This window comes from Vulpes vulpes, chromosome 14, assembly GCF_048418805.1.
Source record: "Vulpes vulpes isolate BD-2025 chromosome 14, VulVul3, whole genome shotgun sequence".
In the NCBI taxonomy this organism is placed as follows: Eukaryota; Metazoa; Chordata; class Mammalia; order Carnivora; family Canidae; genus Vulpes; species Vulpes vulpes.
The window spans coordinates 22,394,071-22,419,273 of record NC_132793.1 but is presented as its reverse complement, the minus strand read 5'-3'; the positions used below and the strand labels follow the sequence as shown (position 1 = coordinate 22,419,273).

The window sequence follows — 25,203 nt, the reverse complement described above, 5'->3', positions numbered from 1 at the left end:
GCTCACTTCCTCATACTGCCTCACAGTTCATGAAGCTATGTTGCTTCTGTTGGCAGTTTGTTGCTGGTTGCAGGTTATTAGAGGGGATGGAACAGAGAGCTTAAGTGACCTGCCCAGAGTCACACAGCTTAATCATGATTTGAAGTCTTGATCCACTGTTCTTTCTATTCTCCCCGCTACTTCTCTGTAAGAAGGCCAAAGCAGAAGTTTCTATTTCTTTATAGCAAGGTTGCAATTCTAAAATCACAGTTTAAAAAGTTTTGGTATAGAATGATATAATAGTATTTGTGTCCAGGCAATGAGATTAGAATGACTTTTTTCCCTATATTTTCTATAGTTAATTCTTTTTTAGTTTAAACCTTTTATCTTCACCCACTCTCCCATCCAACTCCTTTCCAAGGTTCTGATACCAATACACCCATCACTGTCCTTACAGACCTTTGATGTTTCCTATTTTCTATTTGAATTCCTTATTTCTCTTTCTTGGATGTCAGAAAAGAGAATGCAGGCAAATTATAGATCAGCCCCTGCTCACAAACACATTTAACTCAGAGCAGAAGTGTTTAAAATTCATGCTTATCATAGTTTTAAATATTTTATTTTGTAACTTTTGGATTTGGGGTATAAAATAGCAATTTGATAACTGGGCTCATTTGCAAGGAATTCCTCAGTAAGACTCCTCACTAAAAACTTGGGATAAAATGCACGTAACAATTATCATCTGACCTATTTTTAAGTGTACAGTTCAGTGGCAGTAAGTACCCTCACATTGTTTCATCACCTCCATCTCTAGAACTCTTTTCATCTTGCAAAACTGAAACTCTTCCCCATTAAACAATAGCTCCCTGTTTCTCCCTCCCCGCCAACCCCTGGCAACCACCATTCTGCTTTGTCTCTTGGATTCAACTCCTCCAGGTGCCTCATCTACAGGCCCTTCTTAAGAAGATGTATTTGGAAAGAGGGTTATATGCTGTCCCTGAACAGTGAAGTGTTCAGGTCGTGATGAATTTTCCCAGCGAATGCACACTGCTACTAGCAGCGTTATGTGCCTGCGTTCCAGAGGAACTGTTAACAGACCCATCAGCTCCTGGGAGGGCTTTCTCCACAGAGGTGGCCTTGCTTCCAGGCCCATGGTGGCTGCATGGAGCCTGGCCACAGCCCCTCTGTGGAGGAGGGATAATAGGATGAGAAAGGCTGTGGACTTAATCATAGGACCCACGTAAGTGCCTTAGTCAGCTTGCCTGTTGTGGGATTTGGGCCAAGTCTCCTCACTCTCTGAGCCTCAGCCTCCTCCTCTGAGAAATGGGACAATACTTCCTGTTATGTGGCTGCCCCAGAATCAATGAGATGGATAATGGACTTCCCTTTGCAGTCATGATCCTAAGCACAGTGTTTGAATGAGGTTAAATGCAAGGAAAACAGGACTCCTGATCCCCATGTTACAGAAGCAGCAGAGACATAGAAGTGATGTGATTGGCCTGAGGTCATACAGCACTTGGGCGTGGACCCTGGGCTGAAACCCAGCCACCCTCACTCACAGGCTGCAGCTACTGCAAGTTCCTCGTTGGTCAGTCTTTTGAAGGGTAGAAGACTGTGAACAAAGTTGCTTTCCCATCTTACCAGATTTAAAACATTGCCCAAGAAACCCTCTTGTTGATGGGTCTGCAGGGGAGGATAGGGGGTGGAGGTTTTGGTGGGGAGTCAAGGACCATGATTCTGCATTGTGAGAATAGAGTTCTAAAGCATTCCTGTGGATCCTTTTGCCCAGGGACGACACATACCTTGCACTTGCAGTTACTTCCCATACAAGGCCCATAGCAAACAACCTCAATCACTGATGCACTCCCACTGAGCCTAGACAAGGCTTCAGAATCCTTCTTAATACAGGCAGGTACTACCAAGCAAGCAGAAGCAGTACACCCAGTGCAAACTGCACCATCTCCAGCCTAGTACAGCCTCCAGCTTTTACAGAGGGGTGGCAGTCCTGGGAGGGGAAGGGACTGTTTCAGGGGCAGGTGATGTCACAGGTCTCTTTGTGAGAACGGAAGAGGGTCCTTTGGCAGGACAGCCCAAAACCTGGGGAGGTGTGACGAGTATGCCTGCAAAAACATCGGGGCGCAGCAGCTCCCAGAGGGGTAGAAGTTGTCGAGGTAAAATCCATTTTCTTCATGTGCTCCTTGTGGAGGCGCGCTCTAGGCAGACTCCAGCGGCAGAAGGAGACCATACTTGTCTTTCTAAGTGGCTTCTAAGCTTGATAGGCACATGTGTGGTGGTCACGCTTGTTGGTGAGCTTGTATTTTTTACTCCTTGTGAGACTGGATGCTGTAAGCGTTGGGTTCTGGAGACTGAGACCTATGGGGTTTGCACTCGGCAGATAGAACATTACTTGCTATATGACACTGAGCAAGTCCCCCAGCTCTCTAAGCCTCCTGTTTCCTCAGCAGCACAAGGGGAGATGATGAAAACATCTCCTTGTGAGGATCAAATATAAGACGCAGGTGTAAGGACTTCGGACAGTGACTGGGCCACTGTAGGAGCCACCAGTTCTTGAGCCGTTACTAAACACTGGTAATGTGACTATTAGCCACTAATCACCCACTTCGTACGCTGTGCCATTGTGGGGGCAGGGAGGTTGGTGACCTTCACTTGGGTAGGTGTTCTTTCACAGAGATCTTCCCAAATGTCACCATATTGTGCTTTCAAAGGTGGTTGGGAAAAAATTGAGCAGGGCCGGGTACGGGGGTGTGAAGAGGAAGCCAATAGTCATGACTTGTCCCAGTGCCTCTGTCTTCTGCTTGCCAAGTCATTTCTTACAGATTCTTTTCTATTTGCTGCGTCCTCACGGTCTTCTTCCAGGGGGGAAGGCCCTATGGGCCTGTACCACTTTTGGGATAAAGTCAGAAGCAGGGTCCAATCTCCTAAATGTCGGGAGACATTTGCCTGGGCACCTCTTCCAGGCTGGAGACAGGGTTGTAGGAATGGAAACCACATAGTCAGTGCCTTCAGGGGGCTCAGGGCCTAAAGGGAGAGGCAGAAAAGCAAACAGGCCTGTAAAACAGTGTGGTGGCAAGGGCTGTAGTACATCTCAACATGAGGCGTTGACCCGGCAAGGGAGCCAGTCAGGGAAGGCTTCTCGGAGGGAGTAATGCCGGAACTGAGATCTGGAGGAGAGGCGGAATCAAGGAGGAGATAGGATGTTGCTGGCAGGGAGCAGCCAGTGCAAATGCCTGGAAGCTGAGAATGTGATGTGTTGGCAGGAAGGGGGGCGGGGGGTGGAGAAGGGAGCTTGGCAAGGCAGGGACATCAGTGGTCACCACCCAGAAATAGCACACGGTGATACATGTGTGGCATGGAGGGTGTGGATGGCTATGGGTCCTCAGGGCACTGAACCTGCCTGCCCCAGCCCCTGCCTATGGAGCACCTTGGCGGGGCTGGGATGGGACAGTAGCTGTGTGGGACCCCACCAGGCCCTTTCTCACTTGTCTTCCCCAGACACTCTCCCAGTAGTCCTGGGGCAGGGGGCAGGGCAAGTGGGTGTTGGCATTTTATGGATGAGAGAAACTGAGGCCCATGAGCCTAAGTGGTCCAGTGAGTGAGTGCAAAGCAGAGCCAGTGCTCAAAAGCAGGTTATTGCGGGGGTGGGAAATGGCAGCAAGTGTTGGTGGATCTCCTGTTGTGAGGATGGGTTTATCATCTCAGGTTGGGGCTCTGTGCTGCCAGACTTCCTGGAGGAAGGCATCTTAGGCCCCATCTGTGCCAAGGCCCTGGTGTTAGTCCTCACATCATTTCCCATGTAGCTAGGCTGAATGAGTATTTTCCTCTTTTTTGCTTGTTGATAACGATTCTCTGGATGCAAAATTATATATATATATATGAAGTACAAATGTCTCTCACACACATACACACGATGTCTGATGTCACATCCAGAACTGGGTGTGAAGTAGAAGAGTAAAGAAGGAACAATCCTCTCAGGCTTGAATGGAATCCGAAAGGTCACACCCATGAGAGCTTGTGTCTTCTCTCAGCAGCTATCATGCCTGTGTCTAGCCTAGCCAAACCCTCCTGGGCCCTCTGTCCTTTAGAAAGTGCCTCCTTATAGTGCAAAATCTGTTTCCCCATAACAACCTCACCTTCCTGTCCCTACTCTGGTTGTAGTGTGATGACTTAGAGCACACGTATACGGGACCATCTTCTAGGTATCTGAAGATGATAACTGCTTTTCTGAGTTGGCTTTCTTTTCCAGAATACTATCCCAGTCTCTCCAAGCCTTCCCTCATGTTGACCCAGGCATGATTCGTGGTGCACATGTATCACACCCCACTTGTGGCAGATCTCTGACAGACAGCACTAATCAGTCACAGCATTCTTGATCAGTCTGTCCCCGGCTTTCTCACACAATGCTCCGTATGGCAGTGCTCCACGGGGCGACGCCCAGTAGAGGAGGCATTTCCTTGCCACCTCGGCATTTTATTGTGAGTTTTTTCAGGACAAGGACTTACTCATCCTGGAGTTTCCTGCCTGCCCAGGACCCAGTGTGTGGCTTCCCCACCATAAACTAGGCATTTGTCATAATGGGATGGATTTGCAACTTCTGCTCATGCATCAGGCTCCCATTGGGCAATGCCTTGTCCAGAGCCTCCAGCATTACCCACGATGTTATCCAGAGCTGAGTGGGAGCTGCTCCCCACTCCCCTGGTCCTGTACCTTTCTTGGTCAGGGCAGCCTCAGACCATGTCTGCGGTCAGCATGGGATACTAAGGCATTTTCCCACATGTGCTGCTCTCTTATGTAACGGTCTGACTAGGGATCCAAACTCAAAATCCTAATATAGGCTCTGAGGACTAGGGCCTTTCCCTTCTCATATCTCTGTCCCTGGACCTGGCAACAAGGCAGGCAGTGCTGACCTGACCTGAACTCAAGGTTTTCCCCATTCAGTTCTGTACTGTTTGTTTCATCCCATCTCTCAGCTGCCCAGGCTTCTTGGCTCCTGATCCTGTCACCCGATATACCACCTGTCACTCCAGGCACAGTGAATGAGCCCGTTAACACCTTCTTTCTATTCTGGGATCCTCTTGGTCATTCAGAATGATGAAAGAGGGCAGCAATTCAGGTGCATGGGGCCTGGCAGTGTCTGGTTCTAGACACAGGGGCCTGTGACATCTTATTAAAAGCCAGACTTTTGTGACCCATCATCAGGGTCTAACACCAGCCCTCCAGAAGTGAGGGTGGTGGTTTTGTAAGGCTTTTTCTAAGTAGTATTGCCCAGACAGGGCTCCTAAGACCTTGGAAAGGCAGCAGTGAAGTCCACATGCTAGAGCCAGTATTTAAAAAGCCAATACTTGGATTCTCCACACCTCCCCCCACATCCCCCCGACCCAGCAGTTCCCTACCAGGCCAGACAGGGGCTGTACAAATCAAGTTTTTACGTGGACTGGAGTCATAGCAGTCCCGTAACTCTGCGTATCATCTACTCCACAGCACCCCCTCCTAGTGGTCACAACTTTGACATACAACAACAAAGTCATGATTCAGTAGTAACTGCAGCTTGGTAGCTGGCGTCTCTTTAAAGCTCAGACTCAAAAAAAAAAAAAAAGCTCAGACTCCCAAGGAGGGTGGGGTGATAAGTGTACTGGGGGGTAGAGCAGGGGCCTCAGAGCAGAGCAGCTGGCAAGGCTGACTGCAGGTCTTAGAGGATAAATAAGATAACGAGGATGTAGCAGATTCCAGCATAGAATGGACGAGGAGGGGGTGCGCCTGATGGCTCAGTTGTAGAGTGTGCAACCTTTGATCTTGGATTTGTATTTGAGCCCCACATTGGGGATAGAGCTAACTTAAAAATAAAATTTTAAAAAAAAAAAAAAAAAAGCAAGAATGGGGGAGGAGTGAATGTTGCCTGACAGGTTGCTTGCAGGATATTGTTGCAGTAATGGTGGAAATGGATTTTGAGAACAGCATGCCATTTGGGTCCCCTGTTCAGGAGCTGGAGGAAGTAGGGTTGCCTCCCTGGAGGCCTGGAGCTGGTGGTCTCCAGGCTGGGAACCTAAAGGCGTCTTCCTTTCTCAGTCTGGGAGGAAGAAGGGACACACCCACACTCAGAGCCCCTGCTACTAGATCCTCAAAGAGCACAGGTGCCTCTCTGAGCCTCAGTTTCCTCATTGTACTCTGAGGAGGTGGAAGTTGTGTGGTGGCTCTCATGGTACTGGGTGGGAGTTCCATATGGAGGAAAAAGGAAAATGGGAGCTGCTCTGAGGGACCTGGAGTACAATGGGAGTCCAAAAAGCCTTCCTCAGTTCCCTTTGGGGGCCCTCAGAACCTGGTTTGGAAATTACCAGCATTAGTATCTCCTAGGACCCTGGGATTTGTTTTTGTTTTTAAAAGATTTTATTTTTTTATTCATGAGAGACACACAGAAAGAGGCAGAGACACAGGCAGAGGGAGAAGCAGGCTCGGTGAAAGGAGCCCAATGTGGGACTCCATCCTAGGTCCCCAGGATCGCACCCTGGGCTGAAGGTGACACTAAACTGCTGAGCCACCCGGGCTGCCTAGGACCCTGGGATTTGGAGGCTCCACCTCATTTCCAATCCCAGCAACCAGCTGAGTGACCTGGGAGAGATAGCCTGACCTCTCTGGGCTTTACTTTGAGGCTATATGAGAGCCAAGTTGGAAAAATTCTGGGTGACTGGGGAACCTATGTCAAGGGTTGTGGTGTTTCTAGTGAGAGGGGCAGAGTGTCTGGGACCTGACAAGGAGAAAGGCCTGAGGAAGGGCATTGGGCAGCAGTGGTCACAGACGGGGGCGGGGGCCACCTTTTCCTCCCATGCACTAGGATTCTGATCCAGGGGGCACCAGGCCTCTGCCCCCATGGCCAGCATAGCCAGCAGCTGCCACTTGACTCGCTCAGGAAATTGTCAAACTCTGCTTGAGGACCCCAGGAGTAGGCGCCTGTCTAGGTCCTGACTGAGGAAGTGGCCTGGCTCTGATAGCCAGGCCCAGCTAGGTGGCACCAAACTCCAGCCGTGGGCAGTGTGAAGTAGTAGCTACAAGCACTGGCTCTGGAATGAAAAAGGCTGAGCTCAGACCCTGACTTTTCCACTTACTGGCTGTGCAACCTTGGATTGCACACTTTCTCTGAGCTTCATGTTTTTCCTCTTTGAAACAGGAATGGTAGGCCTGGTAAAGAGGTGGTGAGCCAAAACAGTTGAAGTGCTTTACGCGAGGTCAGCTCATGGCCACCCGCAGCCAGGGGAGATGCCCTGGAGTTTGTAAAGTGTCCCAACCCACGGTTTCCCGCCCTAGAGAAGCAGCTGACCTGCACTCCGGGTCCTTCTGGAGGGCAATTGCTTAACCTTTTCTCCAGCCCCTTTGGCCTGAACATGTCAGGACAGAACCCTCTCACACCCTTGCCCCCCAGCTGGGGCACAAACAGTGCTTCTGAGGAGCAGGAGCAGCTGTCTTCCTGGAGTGGGGAGGAGTTGCCAACAAGCAAGACCCTCTCAGGCAGCTGTTCCTGGCACATGAAGGAGATTGGCCATCTGCACTCCGGATAGGGCTCTCCCACCATCTGTGATCTGGTGCCAAGAACCCGAAACCAGACCTGGCCTGCCAACCAGAAGGGGCTTTCTCTGCTTTCACTCGGCCAGACCTGAGACACCACCAGGTGAAATTAAGGTGGCTGCCTTAATTTCAAGGTTCCCAAGGGTCTCCTGTCTTCCCAAGGGGGAGGTGCTTACAGATAGCCTTCCTGAGAGCAGGAGGAGAGGGGCTAGAGGTCCAGGAAAACTAGGAGGTCTGAGGACAGCCGCTCCAGCAGTCACAAAGATAGGTGCCACAGGCCACATTAGCTGGCAGGCAGGTACCTGTACAGTGTTTTTTTGAAACTTTGAGCTAATCCGTTTCAAAAGATGAAGGTTTTATTTTTCTAAGTCCAGATTTCTGACTTCTGTCACCCAGGTCCCCACATGGCAGCTGTGGATTAGAGGGGTTAGATAACCAGTCTCCTGGTGGACCCCCCATTCAAGGTCAGTCTGCTTAGTTTACAGCTGGGGAAACAAAGGCCCAGAAAGGATCAGGCCTGATGCAATGTACACTACCAACCAGGTCCAGTGTTGAGTTTAAAACCTGGCACCCTGGCCTCACAGAACAGAGCTTTTCTACACTGCCACTGCTCAGAGTAAAAAGCCTGTTCCCTCATCTATAAAACATCAGTGATAATTACCTCCCCTCCCAGGCCTATGTCTGGAATAAAGTAGCACCTGGCCAGGACTCACTCAGTAATGATTCTTTTAAATCTGTACTTGAGATACACCTTGCCTGGAAAATGTGGCTGGAATCACTGCTTACTTTCTTTCTAGCCCAGCTTTTAGGAATGGTTATTTTCAAACAGTTTCTGATACCTGTTCCTTAGGGTTTTTTGAGCTCTCATTCCCACAGCCTCATTGCCCAATCTCAGGCAGAGTTGATCAAGGCTTTACCTCCCGCCAGACTGTGTTCCTACAGTGTGTGCGTGTGCTTTGGTGCTGACCTAAAAGGAACTCAAAGCCCTGACCCTGGGCATTAGATTCCAACTCAGAGTCAGGAGTAACTCCTAACCTGTCAAGTAGGGAATGGTTCATTTATTCAATAATAGTGTATTGGCCTGGTGCTGGGAAAGCACTGTGATTATACAAGATATTTAGGGTCTCCACCTTCAGGAACCTGTATTAGATATTCAGGATCCTTTTCTGGTAGGAGAGAAAAGGCAAGTAAACCAGTAAGTTTATTAATGCATGAATGAGACAGGGCCCTCAGAGTAGCAGCTTTGGACAGGGTGGTCAAAGAGGTCCTCACTGTGACCTAGCTCCTGAGCAGAGACAGATCGGGGTGGGAAGAAGTAGAAACACAAAGATGAGGTGGAGATCATTTCACACCAGGAACAGCAGGTTCAGCAGCCCCAAGGTGGGTCTGTCTGGAATGTGCTTTCATGGGGGAGGTGGATCGGAGGGGGGTGTTCCCAGGCTACTGGAGTGTGTACTGAGTGCACGAAGTCCCCTCTCTCTGAGAACAAGGCCACTGTGGAGGAGGAAAGGATTCAGGTTCATTCTGGACACACTCAGCTTGAGATGGCCTTGGCACTTCACGGGGAGCTGCCTGCTGCCCTGGCTATTAAGATAGGAGGTGATCCACCCGCCCTGCTGCTTTCAGGTCTGGAGCTGTAAAACCCTCCAACGGCAGGCCAGCTGGGAGGGACCTTATGAGGGGTGGTGCAGGTAGGGAGAAGAGGCCTCTGTTCCTGTGCTCCACGCGGCCCCAGGGAGCCAAGGACTCCATCTGAGAGGACACAGCCCTGTCCCAGGGCTCCTTGCCTTGGTCCCTGTCTTTCCCTCACCAGCTATGGTACCTAGTCCTACTTTGCCACCCCATGCCCTGCCCACATCAGTCCTCTTATGCCTTGGGGGCTGTTCTGTCCTACTCCTTTGCTCACAGAGAATCCCTTCATGTGAAAGCCTCACATTTCCTTGCCACTGACTGGTTGACTGTGGTCCATCCTTCCATACCCAGTCAACCTTAATGTCTTCCTGAAAGGCCTCCAGGCTGTCCCTCAGGAGGTGATCACTCTATCCTTGGTCCAGAAACCATGCTAACAGTGGTTGCAGGGGCCCAGCCCATGAGTACAAAACGCCGTATCTGTCATCTCTTTGGCTCCTCCTGAGGGCATATTGGGTATCTCACCCCATTTTCTGGGTGAAATAATTGATGTTCCCAAGGCTGCTGCCTCCACATGACCCTCACCCAGTTTGTCAGTGGGTGGGGGGCACAGGGTGGTAGTCAGCCTTCAGGCAGCCTGAGTTTAAGCCCCAGCCCCAATACTGCCCTGCTGGGAGGTGAGCTAGGGCATCCTTCCACCCCTCTGAGCCTCATCTATAAGATGGGGCAATGGCAGACCTTCCTCGGATGTACCCATTTTGAGGATCCAGGTGGCTAGAGTACAGTCCATTCTCCTTATTCATAGGAGTTATGTTCATGACATCTGACAAACACTGAATTAACAAATGAATACTGAACCATTGCTCCTAGGGTAAATAGAGGCCCTGTAAGACTCCGGTCAAAACATTTCCACCAACCAATCAATACATAACCTTGTTTTATGTATCTTTCTGTTTAAAGATACCTTATTTAATATACCGGTGACTTACTAACATTGAATTGGCCAGTAGCGCTATAACTCAATGCCTGAACAAGGCTTATCAGACACGTATTTTCTCCATAGGCACATCACAGCCTTCTTGCACTCAGCAACACTAGACAGCACTTCAGCACTATAGAGAAATCACCAAGAAAAAGAACAAAAATGTGAAAAACATAACCCTAAATAGACCAGGGAAAGCAATTTACAAGCACTTGTTTACAGTATGAGAGCTGAAATAAGAAGGCAGAGTGTCCTCTTGTTAGACCATAGCTAGGAAACTGTGCATTGGGTGACTCAACTTCTCCTCTCTGCATGTCTGGCAGTGACCACAAAAACCCCATGAGTGTTGGTTTGGGGATTGCAAGTAAATATTATGAAGTAGGTAAATTTACAAATACAGAGTCACGAATAATGAGGATTGACTGTATATGAACTGTTTGCTCGGGCCTGGCCCAGTCTGTGCTTGGGAAGATCCACTGTTAGCATTGGAATGTTATGAACAGGAGTGCATCCTGGTTTCTGGACAAGACTCCAAGGCGGGGGGGGGGGGGGGGGGGGAATCCTTGAACTTTGTTGCTCTGTCTCCCCCATTGTGCTGCCTTTGTGACCTCTTGACTCCTATGGGGTCCAAGGTAAGTGTGGATTGTGGAGGCTTGAATGCTCGCAACCGAAAGGTTTGTTTCAAGTCCACTGGGTGGGTTGTGGCACCCAGGTTGTGGTTGAGAGGTTTCAAACCAAGTAGTGACATGGTTGGATTTCTCAAATGGCTGGTCAAGGTTGAGGAAGGATCGGGAAGGCAGGACAGGAGGGGCGGGGGGGCAGGGAGAAAGCAGTATGGATGGTCTAGGGGAGGCTGGCTCTAGGTCAAGGGAACAGGGAATGGATAGGAGAGGCAGTTAGGAAGCACCTGGTTGTGGGCAGTAGTGGAGGATTCCCAGGAGGATGTTGGGGTAGAAGCTGCTCCCTGGATTTTGAAATTAAAGTTTGACCTTGCTACGTCTTAACACATAGACATCTCCAGGCTGACACATTGGGAAGGTAGGGGTCACATGGACTATCAACAGGAACGTGGCTCTGAGAGGACAGTCTGGCCCTGATCCTGACCTAGCTGCTTGGAATTCCCTCCCAACTTTCCCCTTTTGGGGGAAGAACGGGGGAAGGAGGGAGGAATTCGAGGCTGGCTAAGTGGAAGTCTTGAGTTCTCTTTTTCCCATAGTACATAAATGAGTTGCCCCATTTAGCTGTGTGGTTTGACAGGTTGCTCAGGGGGTGAGAGAGGGAATGGGATCTTATAGGCCTGTTATCTGACAAGCCATTTCTAAAGCCTGGCGGGGACAGCAAAGGGAGTTAAGGCAGCTCTGGCTCTGAGGCCAGCTCTATCTGGTCACAGGGGACTTACATGGGTCCCATGGCCTCTTCTGTGAAGCCTGTTGCCGTGGCTTCCACACTATCTGTGTTCCCCAGCGTCCCTTCTCTTTAGAAGTCAAGGCCTCTTCCTCAGCTCCCCCACCAAGCGAGGGCCCATGGTTGCCAGAAGCATGAGGGCCATGCTGGGCCTCCAAGGAACTTGCAGGGGGCTACCTTCCTAGGGTTGCTGCATCCATATCTCTTAGGAGATGGAGTCACAGCCATTCTGCTGAGTGTCTAAAGGTCTCTTTGGTCATCTTATTACACATTTGATGTGTAATAAGAGAGAAATTCATTCTGACCCGATAGAGTTTTCTGGATAAGATCTTGAAGCAGAAGGCAGAAATGAGACAATGGGAACTTCTACTGAGAAGAAGCAAAGACTTGTGCACTGTGGGGCAGGGAGGCTGGGCTGGATGTCTGGGGCCGGGGGCAGACTGCACAGAGGAGGCATTGCACAACTGGCTCCTGTCTAAGCCTGGGCTTGACTGACTGGCATGGCCGAGGTGGGGGCAGGGAAGCATGCAGCCCCTGGGGGCGGTGGCTCACTGTGCACATACTGCCGTGGCTCAGCTGGAGGTGGTGGTCATGCTGAGGGATGTTCCCTCTCTAGCTTCCTGGGCAAATCTGAAAGTTTTCCAAAGTGAATGGATGAAAAAGTTGGACCCACATGCTATATTATTTAAATTGTGGCACACAGACCGTCTCCCCAGGGCAGGGAGGGCTGCAGTCCCATCCTGGAGGATGTGGTGCTGGCCAGGTCCAACATCTTGGGTCTCTGCGGCACTTCCCCCCCTTCTAAAGTTCAATTGGCAAATGATGATTGTGTATCCTCCGGGCTGGGTCCTGGGCTGGTGACATGTCAGGGGCGCGACTACAGCCCCGAGCGCTCCAGCTGATCCACAAAGGAGAGGGGTAGGTGTCCAGGCCAGCAAGACCTGGGGGTGAAGGGCGCGGCTGAAAGACCTGGAAAGGGATTCTGGTAGAACAAGTGCACGTGCAAAGGCTTGGGTGCATGCAGAGTGTGGGGTGTTTGGAAAAGGGTACATTTGGCTCTCTGAGGCCGGAAGGGCTGTGCTAAGGGGGTGGGAGGACAGGAGATGAAGCTGCAGAGTTGGGGGGTTGGTGGGAACCAGACTTTAGAAAGGGCTCCCAATCCGGGAGGAGACCAGAAGCTTACATACTCCAGTGTTGGGAGCCTTCACTAAAGCTAAATAATCTTGACTTGGGGTAACTGAAGGGTTTTTATAGCAGTGATGAGGTTCATCTTCTCATTCAACTAATATTACTGAGAGCTTTCTCTAAAGCTTGAGGTATTACCCTGGGCCTGGGATATGACCTGCTGTGCCAAGACAGACAGAGTTCCCCAACAGCCCTGAGCCTATAACCATCAACAAGTAAATGCTTTAAGGAACAGATGACAAATGTGACAGGTGCTCTGATGGAGATGCTGGCTGACCTGAGAGTAGGGGGCAGTCAGGAGACCTCTCTGAAGAAGGGACATAGGAAATGTGGAGAGTGGTAACTTTCCAGGTTAGAGGGAGCAGCATGTGTAAAAGCCCCCACGGTGGGAAGAAGGGCAGTGGGAGTAAGGAACACAGAATGGCTGGAATGTGATGTGGGAAGGGGCAGGCACAGTTATGGGCCTGTTTTTCATCCCCCTGCCCTGGTGAAAGACAGTGTTTAGAGCTGAGGGATGCCTGCCCCTGAGGCCTTGAAAATCCCCCCTGTTAATCACACCACTTATCTGGCTATGACTTGTGCCCTAGGAGACATAGAAAATCCAAGATAAGTTCACCTTTCCTCTTATCACATCTTGCCATCTGGCCTGGCCCTTGCTAGTTCACTTTCCCTCTGAGTGTGTGTCAGCAGGACTCTGGACCTAAACAACCCTGAGCAAGAGGCTAGGGGGTCAGTCCTCTGTCCAGGCTCCTGACTGTGGACACCCCACTGTCTCCTGGCAGGGATACCTCTTCCACACAGGTCCCTGCATACACTAACTCCTCCAGGCCAGTGAGAGCACCACCCCACAGATAGGGACAAGGACCCTGACTGGGCTCACACAGCCTCAGCCAGGCTTAGAACCCAGTTCTTGCTCTTGGCTTCAGCAAGCTACTCTTATGTCCAGCTCTTGCAGCAAAACTTCCCTAGGGTTGGTCAGAGAACCAGCCCAGCCTCTCCAGTGACCAGTGACCCAGGGGTGGTTCACCACCTCCCCGCAGCCCCACTCCAGGTCTAGCTCACTCTGTACCAAAAACTAGTAGGAGCCACGCGAGCCCTGGGCCTGAGCCTTACCCTTGTGCTATAGCCTATGTAATCCTTCCCTGTGGCCACCAGATTAGTACAGGACAGAGCTGGGATCTAAACTCGGGCTTATCTGGTTCCCTGCTGCCTTCTGAATTCTGAATCCTTACCATCAAAAGAATAACTCTCAAAATGGTAGAATTTCAGGCAGTGGAGAGAAGGGATTCCGAGCAAAAATTCCCCCTTCAGTTGATGATGGGGGAGGCTCCACAGCTGTCCTTGAATGAGAACAAATGAGAAAATGCTTTGAGTTTGTCAAGGGCCACATGAAATATGGTGTGCTGTTACCTGGGTTAGAACTCCTCCCCACCCACTGAATAGATGAGGGTACTGAAGAGTCCAGAGTGGCCCAGAGACTTGAGTAATTGCCAGGGCCTAGAAGCCAGGCATCTGCCTTTAGTGTAGGCCGCCTCCAGCAGTCTGATCTCAGCTTGGGCATGCTTAGTGTGGGTCTGTCTCGAGGGATCCCTAAAATTTTCTCAAGGCCTCGGCAGGACTGGGAAATTCTGAACAGAGTGGGAATTGAGTGCTCCTGGCTCTGAGCTCCCAGAGCCCTTTGTCACCTCCACACTCAGATGTGAGGCACGGCTCCCAGCCCTTGGGCTCTTGCACTGTGGCATCTGTTACCATTCAAGCACTCCTTTTACAACCATTTCTCTGCTGATAAGGCTTCTAGCTTTCCTGGAGTCTATACAGGGCCTGGCCTAAAACATGTCTGTTGGATGAACCAACAGATGGAAGGGTTTTTTAAATGAAATGTTTTATTTCTAGGTAATTGTAATTTACATACAGTTGTAAGAAACAATACAGATACAGAGGGATCTATCAATTCTTTACCCAGTTTGGTAAATTACCAGATTATCATAGATACTAGCCCTTCTTAGACTCTACCTTCTCCCTTTACTCACTTCGTGTCTTCTGCTGTGCAGCTTCATCATGCGCGGGTTCATGTGTCCACCACACACAGAGGATCCTTCTTGTCAGCCTTTTGTAGCCACACTCCTGTCCCTCCTGGCCTCCGCATCACCCTCTCCCTATCGTCTCCGCACCAACCACTAATTTGCTCCCCATCTCGATAATCAGGCCGTTTCAAGAATATTTTATGAATAGAACCATACAGTATGTACCTTCTTGAGATTGCTTTTTTTTTCACTTGGCATTATTCACTTGTGATTCATTCCAAGTTGTTGCTTATGTCAATAGCTAGTTCCTTTTTATTGCTCAGTAGTATTCCACAGTCAGGATATGTCACAGTTTGTTAAACCAGTCTCTGAAGGGCATCTAGGTTGTTTCTGGTTTTTGTCTAGGACAAATAAAGCTGCCATGAGCACTCATATATGTGTTCCTTTGTGAACATGTTACCATTTCTGTGGGATAAATGCCCAAGAGTGCAGTTGCTGGGTTATATGATAATTGTATATTTAGTTTTAAAGGAAACTGCCAAGGAGCTCCTAACTGGTTCAGTTGGTAGAGCGTGTGTGACTCTTGATCTCAAGGTTGTGAGCTTGAGCACCACGTTGGATGTAGAGATTACTTAAAACTTTCAAAAAAATAAAAGAAACTGCAAGCTGTTTCCCACAGTGGTGGTACCATTTTGCATTCCCAGCAGCAATGTAGGAGTGATTCTGTTTCCCCACCTCCTCACCCACACTTAGTGTTGTCATCATTTTGTTTGTAATTTTGCCCTTCAGACAGGATTGTGTAGCAGTAGCTCAGTGGCAGATGGATTCTTCTGTCCCTGGCCAGCAACCCCAGCAGCACTGGGCCTGGTTTTGTGGGTTATCACCATCCCCGTGATTGGTAGCCCCCTTTATATATATATATATATATATATTATTATTATTTATGATAGTCACACAGAGAGAGAGAGAGAGAGGCAGAGACATAGGCAGAGGGAGAAGCAGGCTCCATGCACCGGGAGCCCGACGTGGGATTTGATCCCGGGTCTCCAGGATCGCGCCCTGGGCTAAAGGCAGGCGCCAAACCGCTGCACCACCCAGGGATCCCAATTGGTAGCCCCTTGAAGGCAGACCTTAAAGTCACTCATCTGGCTCCCATTCCCAGCCTGGGTAGAGTTTTGTTTTAGTCCACATGGGGGCAGAAAGGGCAACTGGAGTTAAGATGCTGAGAAAAGCGGTCAGACCTGACCCAGCCCCTCATAGCAAGTAGCTTCTGCTGTTTGAACAGCACCTTCTGTTTCAGACCAAAAGTTGAGCATTTAAGCCAGCTGTGGCCCTTCAGTGTTCTGTACCCCTGCTGTGGGCCAGCCCCAGGCCAGGCTGGATTGAGATTCAGAGATGACCCCAACTCCCACTCGTGGTAGACCCTGGTTCCCCAAATCATGCTGGAGAATGGGGAATCAGACCAGGTATGGTGGAGTCTTGAGGGAGGCAGACTGGTGTAGGGGGTTTTCACATAATGGGGGGGAGGGAGGGGATAGGAAGATGAGGGTAGGGTTAGCTGGACCCTGAAGGAGGTATCTTTGACCAGACAAGGAGGGGGTGTCCAAGTAGAGGGCAGGTAGAGGTAGGGAGTAGTAGGTCTCTCAGTGAGCTTGGGGAAGCAAGATTAATATTCCTTAGCATTCTTGCCCTCTATTCTACTGGCACTGCCTCCCCTGGCACTAGGTCAGGCTTCTGTGGCACCATGAACTTTATCATCTAGCCCATGCCCCAGCTAGAAAATACCTTTGTGTGGGGCTATGAGGCAGAGGATGTCTTTGGTCCATGTTGGCATCCCCAGCTAGACTTGGCCTTAGCCTGGTAGGAGGGTGGGCAGGGCCTGTGTCTGTCTGTCTTGGTCATTGCTATGTCAAACCCCCATTCTTCTCCAAAAATCCTCCTAGAGGGAACAGCTGGGGGGAGAGCTAGGGCTAGTCAGGTGGGGCCTCAAACTTGGAAGAGGTTCAAGAAGGTTGAGACCTTACCTTCTTCCTGTCCTCCTCTCCCCTATCTGCAGGTTCATCATGCCTAGTGGCGTATAAGAAGACCCCACCACCGGTCCCTCCACGTACCACGTCAAAGCCCTTCATCTCTGTCACAGTCCAGAGCAGTACCGAGTCTGCCCAGGACACCTACCTGGACAGCCAAGACCACAAGAGTGAGGTGACAAGCCAGTCGGGCCTGAGCAACTCATCGGACAGCCTGGACAGCAGTACCCGACCGCCCAGTGTGACACGGGGCGGAGTCACCCCAGCCCCTGAGGCCCCTGAGCCACCCCCAAAACATGCAGCTCTGAAGAGTGAACAAGGGACGCTGACCAGCTCTGAATCCCACCCTGAGGCCATCCCCAAAAGGAAACTGTCATCTATAGGAATACAAGTAGGGGTCCCTTTCACACTGTTGTGTCCTCAGCCCACTCCGTGCACCTGTCTGCGTGTAATTACATCTGGCGGAGGCCCACTAGGTCTCCGGGGCAAAGTGGTTTGTCTGTTTTGGGGGGTTGGCCTCAAGTGGCCAAACCAAATTCCACCCATAGTCATGCTGTCCTTACATCTGTCCACATGCATTGCAGCCTGCAGCTGTGGGCACGTGTCCCCGCTCCTCCAATGGGTTGTCCCAGTGAATGTAGTTACACTCAGCCAGCCATCTCCTGTCCACTGTTCGCCTGTCCACTGTTTGTCTGTCTACTCCACCCTTTGCCCTGCCAGCCGACGCGTGGGAGGTGGGACTGGCCTAACAGTTCTTTAATCCAAGGTCAGCTCAGGTGCGGAGGCCACAGCCCCGCTTGGCAGCGGGAGCAGCATGGAGCCTAGACGCCGATGGGCCTGGGGCCCGGGATCCAGGGCCCTTGAGCCACGGGGGTTGCTTGAGGGGAACTTACCCAGAGCCTTCTCGGGCCTCGGGGACAGGTAGGTGGCTCGAGGCACCAGGCCCATGTCAAATTGAGAAGTGTGATGCCAGTCCCGATGCCTCCCTCCATGGGAAAGGATCCAGGCAGATATTTCCCCAGGACCAAGTGGCCAAAGCCAGCAGACCCTCCTGGAAGCCACACTCACTGCATACCCATGGCCATGGTACACAGCGGGACGGGGTACACCAACTTCCCCTCCGCTGCTGAACCGCAGCACCTTCTGCATGCACCAGACAGCAGTAATCTGTCTTCTGGCTGCTGAGTTAGGGCAGCTTGAGCCCCGCCTCACAGGAGTCGAGAGTTGCTCTTAATCCAGAGTGAGAGGACACCCCCTGCTGGACCTCCAGACTAAAGTGGTGCACTCAGGGCAGGGAGGAAGAGAGGGCAGCTACAGTGAGCCTTGAGCTTGGGGATGGTGGAGCCCTCAGGGAGGTCAAGGTGGGTGTGCATTGTGGCTTTAGGGTGGCAACAGCCTTCCATTTCCCCAGCCACCCCTGGGTGACTGGATGTGGCCAGGTGGGTGGCAGAGCATTAGACTGCCAGAGGAACTTAAGACACGAGGAAGACTGAATGGCTCTGACCTGGCCATTGAAGGCTCACAGCCAATTTCTTGCACTTGCCTGAATTGTCTGAAAAGAGGCAATGCAGGGCTTCAGTTTCCCCACAAACACAGGAACAGAGTTGTCCAGGAGACTCATGTTCTCTGGGCTCCTTCATATGGGGTCTAGCCTCTGCCCTGTGCGGCTAACTGCTCCAGGAGGGATTCTTAGGGACACAAAGTAGTCTAGTCTCTCGGTCTTGACCACCCAAGGTCGTTGCTTGGGCAGCCCCACCCTCTCCTTGACCAAACCAGAGGTTCCCATCTTTCCAAAAGGTCTGAGCTCAGCTCACCATTGGTTCCTTTTATCCAGAAATTCACATGGGGAGGAGGATCCTAGCTCCTGGGTCCATCCTGGGCTTCCCCTTCCTGGGATTCACCCCCATCCCTGTGCCAAGCTCTTGTCACAGCTCTTTGAGATCCATGATGCAGCACTCCCTGAGTGAATGAGCTCACTGCAGGAGAAACACACCTGCATCTCCATGGTGAGGAGCCCAGTGCTTGGCCCCTGCCCCAGAGAGCCTCACAACGCCCTGCCTCGTCTGTGAAGACCGGAGTCCCCGATTTCCCAGCATACCCTGACAACCCTCATCCCACCCCTTGGTACCTCAAGCCCTAGGGTCAAGCATGGGTTCTCCCTCATTCATGAACAATGATGGAAGGGCTGGCCTGGCTGCTCCATGGCTATGCATCTTTTCCCAGAGAAGAAAGGCAGACTCGGGGCATCACTGCTGCTGTGTTTCCTTCCACTTCACAGGAGTGTAGAAAAAGTGCTAGCTTTGTACTTGGCCCTGGTCCTGGTCCTTCCTACTGCTCCCCAGGCCCACCCACTGCTGAAGGTAACCTCAGCCATGCAGGCCCAGAGACAGCAGCTCAGAGTGTCCTGGGACCTTACTGGTGATCGCCTTGGGGGCAGTTTTCAAATCCAGAACCACCATCCTGGGTCTGGCCCTGTTACAGGCACCTCCAGCCTGTCCTTCAGCTTCAGGGTTGGGGGAGCGATCTTTGCCTCAAGACAGCCCCCAGCTTTGACTACACCAGATAACGGCTGTGGCTTTGTGTGTGTGTGTGTGTGTTTTCTTTCTCTCTCGTCGTCCTTCTTTTTTTTCTTCTCTCTGATGCGTGTAAAGGAGAGGACTAGAAGGAACGGTTCCCACCTCTCGGAGGACAACGGACCCAAAGCAATCGATGTGATGGCACCCTCCTCAGAGTAGGGAAAGCCAGTCATCTCCACCCCATCCCACCTCCCGCCCACCTGCCCGCCCGCCTCCGCGCGAATGAGCAGTGCCCGGCTTCACTGGGTCCGGCCTCGGGCCCACGTGCAGTGTCCGCATGCCTCGTGTCTGTGTCCTTCTGCGTCGTCCCACTAATGTGAATTTCAGCAGCAAGTGTGGTGTTTGTTTTTTATTTTTGTCTTTGTCTCCGTGCTGTTGCTGTCGTTGTCCTTCAATAAGGTTGACTGCATTCAGCCAGTGCCAAAAGAGGAGCCCAGTCCCGCTACCAAATTCCAGTCCATCGGGGTTCAGGTAGAGGACGACTGGCGGTAAGTCACACAGAGGTGGTGGCTGCTTCTCCCCCTCCTCTCCCTCCCTCTGCTCTCACCTCTCCTGCGCCTTCTCCTCCCGCTCTCCCTAACCCACTTCTCCTTGCTGGATTTCTAATAACCAAGCTGGGTTTGGGGTTCGGGCAGTGGCCCAGGCATGGGAGGCTGGGCAGGCAGGCGGGCGGGCCAGCTGAGCACTTGCTCTGTGAGATTAATCAGCCCTCGGTGGGGGGCGGGGGGGGATGAGGCCAGCAGAGACATGGCCCAGCACCCCGATGTTGGTGGTCTTCCTGGCCCCACTGCAGTAAACAGGCAACCTTATGACCTTGTCTGTGTGTGTGTGTGTGTGTGTGTGTGCGCGCGTGCGCGCGTGTGGGCGCGGGTGGGTGGGGCAGGGGCTGAGCAGAGAATGAGATGGGGGCTGTGGGACCCGCTTCAGGCGCATGGTGAGCAGACGATGCATCTGTTTCTCTGTCTCCCGTGTGTCCGGGTTCGGGGTGGCCTCTGGTCTCTAGCCCTCCTGGTGACTCTCACCTCTTCCTGTCCCCGTGCCCACTTCACCCTCCCCACCCCCCAGAAGCAGCGCCCCCTCTCACAGCATGTCCTCCCGACGGGACACCGACTCAGATACCCAGGATGCCAATGACTCGAGCTGTAAGTCATCTGAGAGGAGCCTCCCGGACTGTACCCCACACCCCAACTCCATCAGCATCGATGCTGGCCCTCGGCAGGCCCCCAAGATTGCCCAGATCAAGCGCAACCTCTCCTATGGAGACAACAGCGACCCTGCCCTAGAGGCATCCTCGCTGCCCCCGCCCGACCCCTGGCTTGAGACCACCTCCAGCTCCCCGGCAGAGCCAGTGCAGCCAGGGGCCTGCCGCCGGGATGGCTACTGGTTCCTAAAGCTCCTTCAGGCAGAAACGGAGCGGCTGGAGGGCTGGTGCTGCCAGATGGACAAGGAGACCAAAGAGAACAACCTCTCTGAAGAAGGTGAGTGCTGCAGGGATGGCCTCCGGGCTGTGCGGCTCGTTCTCCAGCCTCAGTGCCTTTGAGTGGGGAAGGCCCCGGGGGCCCTTCTCAAGTCAGCTGTGAGCTCACCTCCTATTTCCATTCATTCCTTCCTTCCGTCTATCCACCTAACTTAACCTTTCTCCAGGAGGGATTTATGGCAGCAGCTGCTGGCTGTATAGGCTGTGGGCTGAATGTCAGTTCTTCCCTTCCTAAGGAAGTGATGACTGTAGTCAAGTGTCCTCCAGCCTCAGTTTCTTCCATGAAACGGAAACATAGATACTCCTGCTAACTGCGTGAGCCTTTGTGAGGACTAGAGGTGGCCATGTGTGTGAGGGCCCAAAGAAGTGGCAGATACAGAGAAAGTTGGTACCATACTTAGCCTTCAACAGCTCCTTATTGAGTGCCTGCTGTATGCCAAGCCCCTGGGCTTTAACCACGGGCCTCAGCAGGGTGTGAGGAACTGTGAATGGGGGACACAGAAGCCAGCTACTCCTCCACTTCTGTTTCTATCTATACCATATCTATTTCCAAAAATTTCTCCGAGAAATGATCCCAGAAAGAGCTAAAAATATGCAGGGAACCTACATTCACAGGAGGTTGATAACAGAAGGTGGCCCTTGGGAAGCTCCAAGCCATGGCCCTGGGAGCCATACCCAGTCCTGATCTGGTACAGCCACAGCTGTCCTCAGGGCCCCCTCCACAGAACAGGCAGAAAGGATAGGTTTCCAGAGTATCCACAAGGGATGGAGCCAGCATCCCGCTGACGCCTGATGGCGTGGGGCTTGAGGAGAGCACCCTTGGATGGGTCCATATCTGTGGACCTCTGGGCCAGTTTCTCAGCTTTGATGTCACACCTGCCACTGTGCAGGGAACTGTCGTGAACCGTATACCTAATAACTTTCCACAGTAAGAGTAACAAGGCAGAATGGAGGCAAGGTCCAGAGAATGCCTTCCCCGCTCACAGCTCCCTGCAGCTGTGCATTCTGGTATTTGTCTTGCTACTGCTTTTTTTCTTTTAAATGGGATTACCTTTTATTTCCTCCCAAATTAATCATCATCATGTATTGATTTCCTGCTGTAAGAGACAAGCAGTCAGCTCTGTCACATGTGCCTCCTGACGCCACCCTCTGTGGAGCACATCACAGCTTGGGGTTAAATAACCACCAGAGTTCTGGACACGGTGAGCATTAAATACTGTCCCCTGCGGAGCCTAATACTATACAACGATTCCATTTCCTGTTCTTCCACATTTTATTTTTCCTAGAATGAATGATTGCCTCATCTTTTTTATACCCTTTATTTTCTAGGCTCTTAATATTTTCTCATATGTTTCACCAGATCTCCCAGCCTCCATCTGTGTTATTTCCCAGATAGGCACACACATCAGATACATGTGCTGCCGAGGCGCGCACTGCACACACGGCAGACAATCTCATGATTTCATATTTTTCCTGGTGCCCTCTTGTTCTATTCTCATCTGGCCAGGTTGCTCTCTGGGCCTGCTGCCTAGCTGGTATCCAGACGCTTCCCTTTTCATCACCTGGGACTGCCCTTGGCCACTGTCCCATGGCGGACACCCTGCTTTCCAGACCACATGGCCTTCTGCTTTCTTGGCTTTAGTCCCTCGTTTTGCTGGAACACACCTTCAGTTTGAGATAAATTTTTGGAAACTGCATATCTTTATTCACACATCACATGGTTGGGCAGGGTGTAAAACTGAAAATAATAAATTATATATGTCAATATATACTTTTATAGATACATATACACACCTATATATAGACTCTATATACCTATAAAGTTGAAAATCATTTTCCCTCAGAATTTTTTTTTTTCCCTTCAGAATTTTTAAGGCTATGTTGTGTTTAGCTTCTGTCACTTGTACTGAAAGGTGTGCTGTGTTCCACTTCTTGGGCCTTTGTGTTTTTTTTTTTTATCAGTGGAAGCTGTTAGGCTCTTGACCTCTTTGTGAAATTCCTCAGTGCCGTGCTGTGGAATGGGGCTTTGTTCGTGTGCCAGCAGTGGATAGGCCGTTTCTAGGTGGAGACGTGGGTCTTTTGTTTCTGAGAAATTGCCTTGCATTAACTTTTAAAAATAATTTCCTCACTTGGATTTGCTGCTGCTTCTCTCTCCAAAATTCATGTCATTTAGATGTGGGACCTGTTAGATGGGGCCTCAGCCTCTGATCTTTTCTTCCTCATATCTGTCAGTTGTCTTTCTGGAAGCCTTTTTCTTTTTTTCACACTGTAACAACTTTATTGATATATAATTCACATGCCATGAAATTCACTCTTCTACTGTTCGGTGGTACTTAGTATAATCATCAGTGTTGTACAACCATCATCACTACTAATTTCAGTGCTCCAAAAAGAAACCCCAGAACTATTAATAGTCACTCCTCATTCCCCTCCTCCTCCTCAGCTCTTAGCAACCACAAATTCTGTCTCGGGGGATTTGCCTATTCTGGTTATACAAATGGAATTATACAATATGTAGTCTTTTGTGTCTGGCTTCTTTCATTTTGCATAATGTTCTCAAGGTTCATCTAAGCTATAGCATCTATGGACACTTTCTTCCCTATTGCTGAATACTCCTCCACTTTATGGGTGTACTTCATCTTATCCATTCATCTATTGATGGACGTTTGGGTTGTTTCCACTTTGGGGCTGGTATCATTAATGTTGCTGTGAACACTGATGTGTTTTTGTGTGCATGTATGTTCATTTCTTTGGATACATGCCCAGTTGTAGAAGTGCTGGATCATATAGTAACTATGTTTAACTCTGAGGAACATGGGGATCCCTGGGTGGCTCAATGGTTTAGTGCCTGCCTTTGGCCCAGGGCACGATCCTGGAGTCCTGGGATCGAATGCTGCATTGGGCTCCCGGCATGGAGCCTGCTTCTCCCTCTGCCTGTGTCTCTGCCTCTCTCTCTCTCTCATGAGCAAATAAATAAAATCTTAAAAAAGATTTTATTTATATATTCATGATAGACCTATAAAGAGAGAGAGGCAGAGACACAGGCAGAGGGAGAAGCAGGCTCCATGCACCGGAAGCCCGACGTGGGATTCGATCCCGGGTCTCCAGGATCACGGCCTGGACCAAAGGCAGGCGCTAAACCACTGCGCCACCCAGGGATCCCTAAATAAATAAAATCTTAAAAAAAAAACCTCTGAGGAACTTGCCAAATTATTTTCCACCGTGGATTCACCGTTTAACATTCCCACTAGTGGAATATGAGGATTCTCATTTCTCCACATCCTCATCAACACTTGAAATTATTGGTCTTTTTGAATCTAGCCATCCTAGCTGGCATAAAGTAGTATCCCAGTTGTGGTTTTAACTTGGATCTCCATGATGGCTAATGATGTCACGAGCATCTTTGCATGTACTTGTTGGCTGTTTTTACATTTTTGTTGGCTTACTTTTTGGAGATTGGGAGGTTTTCTTGTCTTTATCCCCAAACTGTCCATCAAATGTTTACTGTGGCCATCCATATAAGTCATTCTTCCACTGTTTCTTTTTCATAATATTTTGTCCTTTTTATGCACAGAGTATCTATCTCCTGCTTCTTGGAGATCTTACATATATATGTGTATGTATTTATATGTGTGTGTGTGTGTGTGTGTTTGTGTAAATCTGTCTGTGAGCCTGTATTGTGTCTTTATTCTTAAGGTTCCTTTTTTTTTTTTTTTTTTAAGATTTTATTTATTCATTTGAGAGAGAGCACAAGCGGGATGGGGGGTGGAGTAGGGGGCAGATTAGAGGGAGAGGGAGAAGCAGACTCCCCGCTGAGCAGGGAGCCCAGTACCGGGCTTGATCCCAGGACCCTGAGATTGTGACCTGAGCCGAAGGCAGTCACTTAACCAACTGAGCCACCCAGGTTCCCTTTTTTATAATTGTCTGTTTTGAGAATTTCCTGGAATGAATGGCAGTCTCGGTCGTTTATTTGTATGTAAAGTTGAGTAACTGACGTAGGAGTAGGAAGCAGTGGAGCAGGAGATTGCTGCTTCTTGTAAGCCTAGTAGTTCTACTTGATTCTTAATTTTGATTTGATTTTAAATAAAACTTAATTTTAGAGTTTCCAAAAAACTATGCAAAATAGTAAAAATAGCAAAAGTCATGGTCATGTGCCAACATATTAATAATAAATGTAATAACATCACAGATGAAGAAATTTTTTGCATCAGGATATAAAGACTCCCTAATAAAAAGTATAAAGGCTATGATGAATAATCCTGTGTTCAAGCCTTCTGTGTATAGATCTAGGAGTGGAACTACTGGGTCATACGTAATTCTTTTTTTTTTTATGTAATTCTTTTTG

General features: G+C 50.3%; 1 protein-coding gene and 1 long non-coding RNA gene across 13 annotated transcripts in view; one reads left to right on the top strand and one right to left on the bottom strand.

The window, feature by feature from the left end:
* The window catches only part of LOC112928193 (uncharacterized), a 152,177-nt gene that overhangs the window by 51,453 nt on the left and 75,521 nt on the right, over positions 1-25,203 (bottom strand). Inside the window, exon 3 of one of the 2 annotated variants that reach the window (XR_003236714.2) lies at positions 586-3,018. The exons of the other annotated variant lie outside the window; for it this stretch is intronic. This is a non-coding gene — a long non-coding RNA (uncharacterized lncRNA). Of the gene's footprint in view, positions 1-585; positions 3,019-25,203 lie in introns of those variants that run through there. 2 annotated transcript variants of the gene reach the window in all.
* The window catches only part of DLGAP4 (DLG associated protein 4), a 193,415-nt gene that overhangs the window by 140,577 nt on the left and 27,635 nt on the right, over positions 1-25,203 (top strand). For 5 of the 11 annotated variants that reach the window (XM_072735980.1, XM_072735978.1, XM_026009759.2 and 2 more), the window contains 3 exons: positions 16,835-17,196; positions 19,781-19,869; positions 20,447-20,859. In XM_072735980.1, the coding sequence (XP_072592081.1) occupies positions 16,835-17,196; positions 19,781-19,869; positions 20,447-20,859 (864 nt within the window). Of the gene's footprint in view, positions 1-1,102; positions 1,220-14,805; positions 14,996-16,834; positions 17,197-19,456; positions 19,537-19,780; positions 19,870-20,446; positions 20,860-25,203 lie in introns of those variants that run through there. The other 6 variants (XM_072735979.1, XM_072735985.1, XM_072735984.1 and 3 more) reach the window with 3 other exon arrangements.